Source organism: Megalobrama amblycephala, linkage group LG6 (genome assembly GCF_018812025.1).
Source record: "Megalobrama amblycephala isolate DHTTF-2021 linkage group LG6, ASM1881202v1, whole genome shotgun sequence".
Taxonomy (NCBI): Eukaryota; Metazoa; Chordata; class Actinopteri; order Cypriniformes; family Xenocyprididae; genus Megalobrama; species Megalobrama amblycephala.
Genome location: NC_063049.1, coordinates 9102429 through 9114515, shown reverse-complemented (window position 1 = coordinate 9114515; position 12087 = coordinate 9102429). Strand labels below are relative to the sequence as shown.

General features: G+C 35.8%; 1 protein-coding gene across 8 annotated transcripts in view; it reads right to left on the bottom strand.

Moving 5' to 3' along the window:
• Positions 1 to 12087, bottom strand: part of osbpl6 (oxysterol binding protein-like 6) — an 89475-nt gene that overhangs the window by 39164 nt on the left and 38224 nt on the right. For all 8 annotated transcript variants that reach the window (XM_048192845.1, XM_048192849.1, XM_048192848.1 and 5 more), the window contains exons 2-6: positions 6915 to 7196; positions 3684 to 3806; positions 3264 to 3317; positions 1102 to 1215; positions 677 to 847 (exon numbers count right to left, since the gene is read on the bottom strand). In XM_048192845.1, the coding sequence (XP_048048802.1) occupies positions 677 to 847; positions 1102 to 1215; positions 3264 to 3317; positions 3684 to 3806; positions 6915 to 7061 (609 nt within the window). In that variant the 5' untranslated portion in view covers positions 7062 to 7196. The remainder of the gene's footprint in view (positions 1 to 676; positions 848 to 1101; positions 1216 to 3263; positions 3318 to 3683; positions 3807 to 6914; positions 7197 to 12087) is intronic.

The following is a 12087-nucleotide window of genomic DNA, read 5'->3' as shown; positions in this document are numbered from 1 at the left end:
TGTCGTCTCTTTCAGGGAAGACCTTGCATTTTCCAACATGACAATGCCAGACCACATACTGCATCAATTACAACATCATGGCTGCGTAGAAGAAGGATCCGGGTACTGAAATGGCCAGCCTGCAGTCCAGATCTTTCAACCATAGAAAACATTTGGCGCATCATAAAGGAAGATGCGATAAAGAAGACCTAAGACAGTTGAGCAACTAGAAGCCTGTATTAGACAAGAATGGGACAACATTCCTATTCCTAAACTTGAGCAACTTGTCTCCTTAGTCCCGAGATGTTTGCAGACTGTTATAAAAAGAAGAGGGGATGCCACACAGTGGTAAACATGGCCTTGTCCCAACTTTGAGATGTGTTGATGCCATGAAATTTAAAATCAACTTATTTTTCCCTTAAAATGATACATTTTCTCAGTTTAAACATTTGATATGTCATCTATGTTGTATTCTGAATAAAATATTGAAATTTGAAAATTGAAATTTCCACATCATTGCATTCTGTTTTTATTCACAATTTGTACAGTGTCCCAACTTTTTTGGAATCAGGTTTTTTAAATTGTTTACCATAAGAAATAAAAAATAAAGGTTAATTTTTACGCTAACCCTAACTTTTAATGAAATATAAATACTACAGATAAACACAAACAGAGGACATGAGTGGGCAGCAGTGACCTTGTTTTGGTGTGTGCTGGAAGGGGTGTTTTGGGGTGACTCTGCGGCGGCAGTCGGAGGGAACGTCCGTAGCGTAGCATCACGAGGAGAACGAACAATCTCGTTCTGACGGAACAAACGATGGTTACGCAACTTGCACACCCAGATGTCAAAAACATCTGGAGACTTCACCTTGAAGGAGCAAGAGACAAAGACACAGACAGAGTTAGGAGACAGCCAATTCACAGCATCAAAAAATAAACGATGAAGGCATTTTGATGAAAAAAACTTTCCAAGACAGATTTAATGTCACCTTTACATAAAGGCAAGAGAAAAAAAAAAGAAATCAAAATAATCCCCTGAGACATAAATGTACCTGAAGTTGAAGAAACACTGGTTCTGTTCACACTATTTCAATGAACACAGATAAAGAAAATCACACACACCTTCAGATGGTAAATGTGCTCTTCTGTGTCCAGATCTATGCGGCGAGCTCTTTTCTTGACGGACATCACAGACAGACCCACATCTATACTGCCATGAAGCTTTCCTTTCTGAATCTGACACAAAAACACACACAATAACATTTAACCCTCATATTCTGTTCAGATTTACTTCATTTTTCTGTATACACACACACATATATTTTATATATATATATATATATATATATATATATATATATATATATATATATATATATATATATATATATATATATATATATATGCCCAAAGTTGCTGTTTGGATGCCGATTCATTATTGGCCGGCTCCTGCATCAGCATCACATGAATGCTGGGTGTGATGTAGAACCTGGAAGCGCTGAACGTAAACAGAGTAAGACAATGACACAGAAGAGAGGATATTGTTGAATAAAGTCCTTAATTCTGTTTTGTTCTTGCGCACAAAAAGTATTCTCTTTACTTTGCTTCATAACATTAAGGTTGAACCACTTCAATTACATGGACCATTTTAACGATGTCTTTACTACCTTTCTGGACCTTGAATGACAGTAATGTTGTTGCTTTCCATGGGGGATAAAAAGATGAACAAAGGTCTTATGGGTGTGGAACAACATGAGGGTGAATAAGTGATGACAGAAATGCCATTTTTGGGTGAACTAACCCTTTAAATAGGCAAATGCTTAAGAGTCAATGAATGGATCATTATTGCTGTGATTAATATGTTTCTGGGGGAAGTTGGTTAAAGAGCCAAACTTGTAACCCAAAAGTTGTAGGTTTGAGTCTCAGTACCGGAAGGTGCCCCTCAGTGAATGAACAGCGCTCTCTTCCACTCTCATTACCCACAACTGAGGTGCCCTTGAGCAAGGCACCTAACCCCCAATCACTACCCGGCACCACAGCAAAAATGTGTGTGTGTTCACAGTGTGTGTCTGTATATTCACTATTCACTGCTGTGTGTGTGCACATGGATGGGTGAAATGTAGAGCAAAAATTCTGAGTATGGGATGGACACCATACTTTGCCACAAGTCACTTCATGTCGTCATGACTTTAGCATGTTACATGTTTGGCAGCAGTTCTTCTACCCTTAACTGATGGAGTGCGTAGCTTTTCTTTACATAAACAACCATGTAGGAAGACATAACATGGCCATATTCCAGGATGACAATGTCAAGATTCATCAGGCTCAAATTGTGAATGAATGTTTGGGAGGAGCATGAAGAATCATTTTCACACATGAATCAGCACCTCTGAGTCCAGACCTTAAATTAATTGAAAGTCTTTGGGATGTGCTGGAGGAGACTTTACAGAGTGCTCACCTCTTGTATTGTCTGTACAAGATCTTGACCAAAAATTGATGCACCTCTTGATGGAAATAACATTATTATATCCCAACCATTATTTCACAATTTAAGCCTGATGAATCTTGGCTTTGTCATCCTGGAATATGGCTATGATGTGTCTTCCTACATGGTTGTTTAAAAAAACGAAAAGCTACACACTGTTGCCAAACAAATAACATGCTAGAAATATAATAATCACTGCAATAATGATCCAGTCATAGACTCTTAAGCATTTAACAGTTTAAATCCAAACAGTGATATTTTTTCCTTTTGTTTTGGCCGGGCAGTGTATATAATATATATAAATTCTTCAATACTTTTTTTGCAAAATAATATCTTATTTTTCTCTTTTGATTTTGGAGTGCAATATGTCCCAGACATTTCTTTTCTGAGTCACTGGTTTTCTCATCCAGTTCCTCTCTCTAAATTGTTTTCTGTCATTTCCCTACTGCTAATAAAATAAAAGATGTAGGGTTATTTAAGGGGAAGAGAACAAACCTCTCCAAAAGCACTCTAGATCACACACACACACACACACACACACACACACACACACACACACACACACACACACACACACACACACACACACTCTTTCTCTCTGTCCTTGTTGCATCAGTGCTTAGTGATTTTTCTGCTGCTGAGTCTGAGCTCATCTGAGTCACGCTACAGCAGGAGCAGACAGCCAATCACAGCTCACCGTCTCTCTGACCAACCTACACAACTCATCATCATTATTCACAGAACAGCACTGCTCACAGGAAGCACTCAATGTACCATTTAAAACCCAAAAGAAACTCACATCTACAGGAGATTTGGAGTATTTCAGGATCCCGTTATCTAGAACGAAAAATCGCTGTGTAGAAGACAAGAGAAGAAAATCAGTATTAGTCAAAACAGTATTAGTCCAATTAACATGTTCAGTAAATGCATATTGTAAGGAATAAAATTAAAATACAAGACAAACAAACCAATGGAAATGGAAATACTATTAATGTGCACACAAACAGCTCCATTTCATTTATAAACACAAGAATAAACAGATTGCTGGTCTTAAATGGTTTATGCTGGTTTAGCTGGTCTCCCAGCCTGGCAAGTTGGTGTTCATCTGGTTTAACTGCTTTTCTAACATGACCAGCTGTCAAACTCCCAAACCCCTCTAAAACCAGCAAATCAGACCAGCCTGATCAATGAAAACCAATTGGTGGTTTTTGATTCCAACCTTGTGCCAGCCCTTCAGGGGCCATTTCCTCTTCTTCAGCATAAAACCCTCATGCTTCTCTGGTCTTTGGACATGAGTCTGCCCAATCTTCAGCCCCTCTATGATTTCCCAACTATCCGTCTCCTAGAAAGGGGACGGAATGAAATATAGGAAGAACAAACCAATGGAAATGTAAAAGATATTAATGTGCACTCAAACAGCTCTATATGACTCATTGAAATATTGAGAGAGTCAGTATGAATCAATGAATGAAAGATTAAATGAATATACACAGAACCGATTTAGCCAATATTAGTTTGTGGGGAAAAAAACATTACAGCGAAAAAAAGCTTTTAGATCGAAAGTGTTTACAGCTAATTTCACCAACTGATCAAAATGCCAAACTCATTAGAAACATCATTAAACAGACATCAGAGCGGTGAGGCTCAACTGAGTGAAAGCATTATCTAGAAACAAATGCAAAAACACACGAATCATGAGTTGGGAGATGACGATTCCTATAAATAGATGTATACACTTTTAGAAGAAACCGTGAGTGGTGCTTGTCCATTTAATAGGGCTGGGACAATAAATCGATGCATCGCGAACTGAGAAATGATTCTGGATCGATTCTGAGATTTTCCGAATGCATCACGATTCTCTCTCAAATCGATTCTGAGCTTAGTTTTTAACAGCAGATGGCGCTGCGTGCTTTAGAAACAGCCGTACTCTGCTTGCTTTTAATTCTTTACACACACCACTTGAACCTTCTATAAAATAATCATTCATAAAATTTGAAAAGGTTGAAGCGAATCACAAGGGTGTTTGCAGTGGGCTGTTTACATTAATCTCGCGTCATAGAATCATTCTGAGGTGCAAATACATTCTCAGACTCAACCGAACGCACAAGCGCTCTTCTTCATGAGCATTTGAGCATGCAGTTAAAAACTAGCCTAGAGCGCCACCTGGTGTAAAACACTAACCTCAAAATCGATTGAAGAGAGAATCGCAATGCATTCGGAAAATCTCAGAATTGATCCACGAATTATGATGCATCGATATATTGTCCCAGCCCTACCGTTTAATGCCATGTGTACATGCACGACACATTCAGAATAAGTTACATATTCTGGTTTAGTCCTTATTCTAAAAAAAAAAAAAAAAAAAAACCTTGCACATGCTCCACAGTTATTGAAATATTCCTTGTTACACTGGATATTCTGAATAAGATGTTTGCATGAACAACTGCAGATGAAAATGAACTCAGGATCAGATTTCTTAAAACTATTATAAACCAAAATAAACTGGTAGTTTACTGAGATTATATTCAAAGTGCACATTCATTAACTAAAAAGTGGGTTAGAAGTATATAGCTAGTAAATTAGTGTAGTTCACAGTATAGTTGCAATACAAAAAAACTTAGTAGTTTACTACTGTTACACATAAAGGAATAGTTCACTTTCAAATAAAATTTTCCTGATAATTTACTCACCCCCATGTCATCCAAGATGTTCATGTCCTTCTTTCTTTAGTGGAAAAGAAATTAAGGTTTTTGATGAAAACATTCCAGGATTATTCTCCTTATAGTGGACTTCAATGGGCACTTACGGAACAAATGCGGTGCCAGTTCTGTTTTTTTCCGTAAGTTGAATAGGAAAGGTGTAGGACATTTAGCGTAAGCTTTTTGAAGAATACGGAATTGCGTTCTGGTGGAAGCACTTGTGATGTGATCATTTGTGTTTATAAAGCATATACATTTTCATTTTTTTAAGGAAATGACCGATCGTTTCACTAGATAAGACTCTTATTCCTCGTCTGGTATCGTTTAAAGCCCTTTGACGCTGCACTGAAACTGTAATTTTAACCTTCAACTGTTTGGTGCCCATTGAAGTCCACTATAAGGAGAAAAATCCTGGAATGTTTTCATCAAAAACCTTCATTTCTTTTCCACTGAAGAAAGAAGGACGTGAACATCTTGGATGACATGGGGGTGAGGAAATTATCAGGAAATTTTTATTTGAAAGTGAACTAATCCTTTAAAGTACACTTAAAAGTATACTTTTAGAAACTAAAAAATAGGTCAATTTTGCCCAAGTACAAATACATTACTAGTACATTGATTTTTGCATATTTGCTACATAAACTGCACTTAGAAAATATATATTTGAACTTTACTTAAGTTTACTTAGTCACAATGAAATCAAAATTGACAATTCTGTTTTTTTTTTTTTTTTTTATGGAATATTGCAGTGTTTATTATAAATTATTTATCCGTGCGCATAATTTTCTTTAAATTCATGTGCCATGTAATCTTGAATCAGAATAACTTCTTCTTCCTCTTGCAGCAACATCACTTCTCTTCTCTGATGACGAGGGCGGGGCAACCTGTCACTCACATGAGATCCACCAATAGCAAACCACAACCATCCAATCAATTCCCCATAAACAAAATCAAGCCCCGCCCACATTTGTTCTTGTTTGTTAAGCCTATCACTCAGATATACATCTCAATAGGGAAGAAAACTGTTTCAAGCTGACTTTAATAAAATTAACTTGAAGTATACTTCTTTTTTGTACGGGTAAATGTGAGCATTAGAATGGTCATGGCTGCCTAATTAGTCCATGTTAATGATAACTAATATGTATTAATGATGACCACAAAGTCTATACAAATGTATATGAATTGCTTCAGTATCGCCTGCACAGTCCGTGAAGAAAGCTGCGTCATTACTTGAGTTCCTACTTCGTTGAAGGTCAAACTCTTATAGTAATTTCATTGATTTAGCTGTCCCTAAACAACTGTGGGTGGTTGCTGAAGATGTCCAACAGCCCCTTCCTGTCTAAGTGGGCAGTTTTTGCCTGTAACTGGCTTTAACATACTTTATGGACATAGTCGACAGCCTTGCTTTGATCAACCAAGTCAGCTGAGAGGAATGTGACCATCTCTTGGCTTCTGCACTGTCACATGGTTCTGAAACTAAGGCTAAAATGAAGTACTAAACTACTGCTTGCTGCACAGTATACAAATACAAACATTACATATTTTTAAATGGTATGTGAAACATAACATATTAAGCAATGATGAATACTCCATATGAGCTAATATCTGTCTGTCACATGACACCGTGAATCAAACTATTGGCAGTGTCGGGATAAATAGTTCAAAGAATAGGACAAATATTTCCTGAACAACAATTTGTTGCACAAGCACAGCTTTTCTGTTTCTCTGTCTCAAAGCTAAGTCAGTCTCACCTGTCGACTGTCTCTCTGAGAGGAAGACGATGAGGATGCACTCTTGTGAGTGGGGGTGGAGCTTTTGTGTAAGGGGGTGGAGCTTTTGTGGATGGGCGTGGTTCCCTTCTCCTCAAAGCTGGTGGCTCGGCTGTGATGGCGAGACATGATAGCGGCTGCGGTCTACCTTCTGCTCTCTCTCTCGACTCTTTCGTCCTTTTTTATTTAGTGTCTCTTCTTGTCCCTCCAAAGCACAGCATGACCAGTGAATCCGTGTGCAGCCAAACTATTGAGATCTTTCACCTGAAACACAAGTGGTGGAGGAAATGAGTTAGAAACATGGTGACAGAGAGGTCATAGAGGTCATTAGGGGTGTAAAGATGTAAAATTTCTCATGGTTCAGTTTGTATATCGGCTCTGTGGTCACAGTTTCAGTTCACTAAATGCACATTTTATGTCGCAATATGATGTGGAAATATGATGTGGAAACCTATATTGTATCACTGTTTTAAATTTCTTTAACTGCAATTATAATAGAATTATAAAACAAATTCAAATGAAATACATTTAACAGGGCTTGGTGATACTAATGACTTAGGTAACACTTTACTTGAAGGGGTGTGCATAAGACTGACATGACACCTTCATAATCATGACATGACACGTGTCATGAATATGAAGGAGGTTTTATGAATGTTTATGACAACTGTCATTAAATGTCATTCGCTCAATTATGTCATTTTTAATGCAAAGATGACATTGTTTGAGATGTCTTTGTCATGACAACTTGACATCATTTAGCTTTATGGGTTAACATTACATTAAACTGTCATGTGGTTGGTTTTGACATTGGTTGTCATGAGGCCATTATAATAGTGTCATAAATATGTATCTTGAGCTCAAGTACAGTGGTACAAATTGAACTTGTCATTAAAATATCATTAAGTGACAATACTCTGACAAATAATTTTATAACAGCGTCATGACTATTTTTCATTTCATGTTTTTTTTTTGTTTTTTGTTTTTTTAAGTTTCCACCAACAGAAGGTCAGATAATAGACAATTTCAAATTTCGTAAAAAAGATGACACTATTATAAAATAATGGTAACACTTTATTTTAGGGTCTTTTAACTAGTTGCTTATTACTATTAGCATTCATATGGCTAAAATATTGGCTATTTATTAGTACTTATAAAGCACATATTAATGCCTTATTCTGCATGATCTTATTCTACATTCTTAATCCTACCCAATACCTAAACTTAACAATTAACTATAATAAGCAGTAAATTAAGAGTTTATTGAGGGAAAAGTCATAGTTAATCGTTTATATATGTGTTCCCTATACTGAAGTGTTACCAAAATAATGTAATGTAATGTTAACCCATAAAGCTAAGTAGTTTTTTAAGTTTGATAATTAATCTGCTATGTCATGTTTATGACAGGTTATGATGTTTTGCTAATGTCAAGTTGTCATGACAAAGACACTGACAGGTTATGATGTGTTGGTTTATGTCAAGTTGTCGTAACAAAGAAATCTCAAACAATATCATCTTTGCATTAAAAATGACATAATTGAGCGAATGACATTTAATGACAGTTGTCATAAACATGCATAAAACTTCCTTCATATTCATGACACGTGTCATGTCAAGATTATGAAGGTGTCATGTCAGTCTTATGCGCACCCCTTCAATTAAAGTGTTACCATGACTTATAGTATCAGTGAATTATCTAAAAATATATATTTTAAAAAACAACTAAACTTCACCCAGAAGAAGCATCTGTAAAGCCAAAATGTTATTTCTTGAATATAAAATAACTAATGATGACGTCCATATTATGATAGCATTTTTTGTCTAAGGACTTTTTACAGTTTATTGGCCTTTTCTGTCATTTATTAATGAATCAAGCAGCTCTTCTTGTCTCCTCAATGTCAGGAAGTTCATATGGCCACAGCAATGAATTGCACAGATTATGAATGACTCTAGGGGTTGGAAATTGGATGGTCATTGATCAGAGGTCTGATCCAATCTGCAATGAGCAAGACTCATTATGTTTTTCGCCCTGTCAGTGTCATTAAGCAACACTCTATGGACCGTACGACAGTCCTTGAGTTATAGGCTTCACTAGGGTTGGGGATCACAAGGAATTTAACGATTCTGCTTCGGGTTCTATTTCAAATTAACAATTCCATTAATGATTCTTTTAGCAGGCCTATGCCCCAGTCTACATGTAAAATAAAATCAATAATGATATTTTAGTAAAATTCTTTATTCTTTTTTTTTTTTTTTTTTTTTTTTTTTTTTTTTTTTTCAATTAAAATGACACTTATTACAAAGAAATTTTGTTCCAAATCAGTTGCACCACTTCACTAAAAGTCAAGGCATGGCAGGGTCCAATTTAACAATATCATGTGACAATATCAATTCAATTAGGTGTAGAAGGACAGAAGAGAGAAAGACAAAACTGCAGTTAAAAATTAACCAACAGCATCAGCCAATTTAAACATCTAAATAAAAAAATAATCAGGTAGCTTTTGGATCTAACCTGGAAGATAATAGGCAACTGCTAATATATATTAACACATTTAATAATAATAAACAAGTCAACTGTTACCTTATGATTTTACAAAAAACAAAAAATTACTCAACCCCAAAAAGGTGAAAGTTTCACCTAGCATGAAATTTAGTCGCATATGGAAGTGATTTACTCACGATGTTGAGAGATGTCCAAACAAAATGACTTATAGATGTGAAAACAAGTGTCTCTAACATTCCGAATTTCAGAATATATTCCAAACTGAAATTTCAATGATAGAGTGGAAGTGCAAAACATTTTTTCTAAGCATTAGTTACACCCTTCTGAAAAAAAGTACACTTCAGTACATGGAAAAAATATACTTTAAAAGAATATACTTAAGTGTGCATGTTTTAGGACACTTAATTCATTGTTTACAGCAATTAAATGAAAATGCATTATATTTCAAATTTATATTAAATGCAATTAGCTAAACTTTAGAGTGTTTTTTTTAACCTATTTAAATAGGTCAAAAAAGTAAAAACATTTTCTTAAATATGTCTTAAATATATCTTTATATGTAATTTCATAATTACTTCCATTGTCTTTGAAATATGGTTAAAGTTACTGCTGAATGTACTGACAAGCATTTTTTGGTGAACTAAAACTTTAAGACTTTAATGTCACTTCTATTGAAACTTGTATGTCATGCATTTAAATATAATTACAATTGAAGACATCAGATGCAAAAGCCTCTAAGTGCCATCTGAAATTTTCTTCTAAAATAAGCATTTTTATCAAGCTTGTATGTTTATGTTCAGTTATTTCACTTTAAAGGCAATGAAAAGGACCTATTAATTGCCATTAAAGTGGAATTACTGAACGTAAACATACGAGCTTGATAAAAATGCTTATTTTAGAAGTAAATTTCAGATGGCACTTTGAGGCTTTTGCATCTGAAGTCTTCAATTGCATATTTGTAATGAATAGGGGTGTGACGAGATCTCGTGTCACGAGATCTCGCGAGACTAATATGTGACGAGATTTCTCGTCGAGGCGAAAAGTAGTCTCGTGATGTTGCCATGACAGAGTGTTAGGATGATTAGGAAAGAATATGCCACCGCTACGTTTACATTACGCCTCTACTGTCATTTTGCTTTGTATTTAAATAAAAAAACATTTAATTCAGTTGGATAACGGTTGCCGCCGCTCCATATTTACAGAGCGCGCGATCGCTGAAAGTGAAAGTAAACGCAAGCGCGTATTCAAACATGATTTCAATACCCCGCATTTTGAAAGCGGCTCCCTGATGAATGCAAATATCTCTCAATATGAAAGCTATTTTAGGCTGGGCAGTGTAGTTGTAACCATCTCTTAGCTCTGTATCAAAGAAAAATGTGGTCTTATTTGCACTTTGAATATTGAGAGAGTGCGATTATGGTGGCACTTATTCAGCACAAACAATAAGGTTTCATTTGTTAACATTAGTTAATGCACTGTGAACTATCATGAACTAACAATGAATGACTATTTTTATTAACTAACATAAACAAAGATTAATAAATACTGTAGCACATATATTGCTCATTGTTAGTTGATGTTGGTTAATATGTTAATGTTAATAAATGAGACCTTATTGTAAAGTGTTACCATTTTTATCTATACTGCTTTTATTTCTATGATCAGTTTGTGGAAGTGAGTTCAGTTAGGAGGTCAAAGGTTGTAGAAGCTCATAAATCATGTACAGTAATGTCTGAAGAGACTGAAATCATACAGAAGAGAAGTCAGTCATTTGAGTTTGTGGCTAAACCTTTTACAGTACTTGAGTATTGTTGTCTTTTACTGCATATGATAATTCATACTAAGAAAGTAGAACTGAAATGACATTCATTACAAGATTAGTTAAAACATTTCAAATACACCTGCAGAATATTTTTTCTAGTCATGTATTTCACCATCGAGGATTTCTTAAAAATAGTGTGTAAAAATCTTGTCTCGTTTCGTGAACTCAATCTCGAGTCTCGTCTCGTCTCGTCTCGTCTCGTCACACCCCTAGTAATGAAGTTGCAATTAAGAATGTATGTTAGAATTTAACCTACATTAACTTTAAATGTAATATTGAAAAACACACTGAATATCCAAGGTTCGTTCGACTCGTGACACAGGATCCATGTTTGATTTGAATAAAGTATTTTGTATGTGGAGTATTAGAGAATGTATGTAGTTTTAGTTCAGTATTTATATGAGAGAAGGCTAATTTCTGGGCAATCTTGGGACTTCTGGTGTTCATTTTGGGCACCTTTAAGGCTTCTGGTGTTCATTTTGGGCAACTTTGGGGCTTCTGGTGTTCATTTTGGGCAACTTTGGGACTTCTGGTGTTCATTTTGGGCACCTTTAAGGCTTCTGGTGTTCATTTTGGGCAACTTTGGGGCTTCTGGTGTTCATTTTGGGCACCTTTAGGGCTTCTGGTGTTCATTTTGGGCACCTTTATGGCTTCTGGTGTTCATTTTGGGCACCTTTAGGGCTTCTGGTGTTCATTTTGGGCACCTTTATGGCTTCTGGTGTTCATTTTGGGCACCTTTAGGGCTTCTGGTGTTCATTTTGGGCAACTTTAGGGCTTCTGGTGTTCATTTTGGGCAACTTTAGGGCTTCTGGAGTTCATTTTGGGCAACT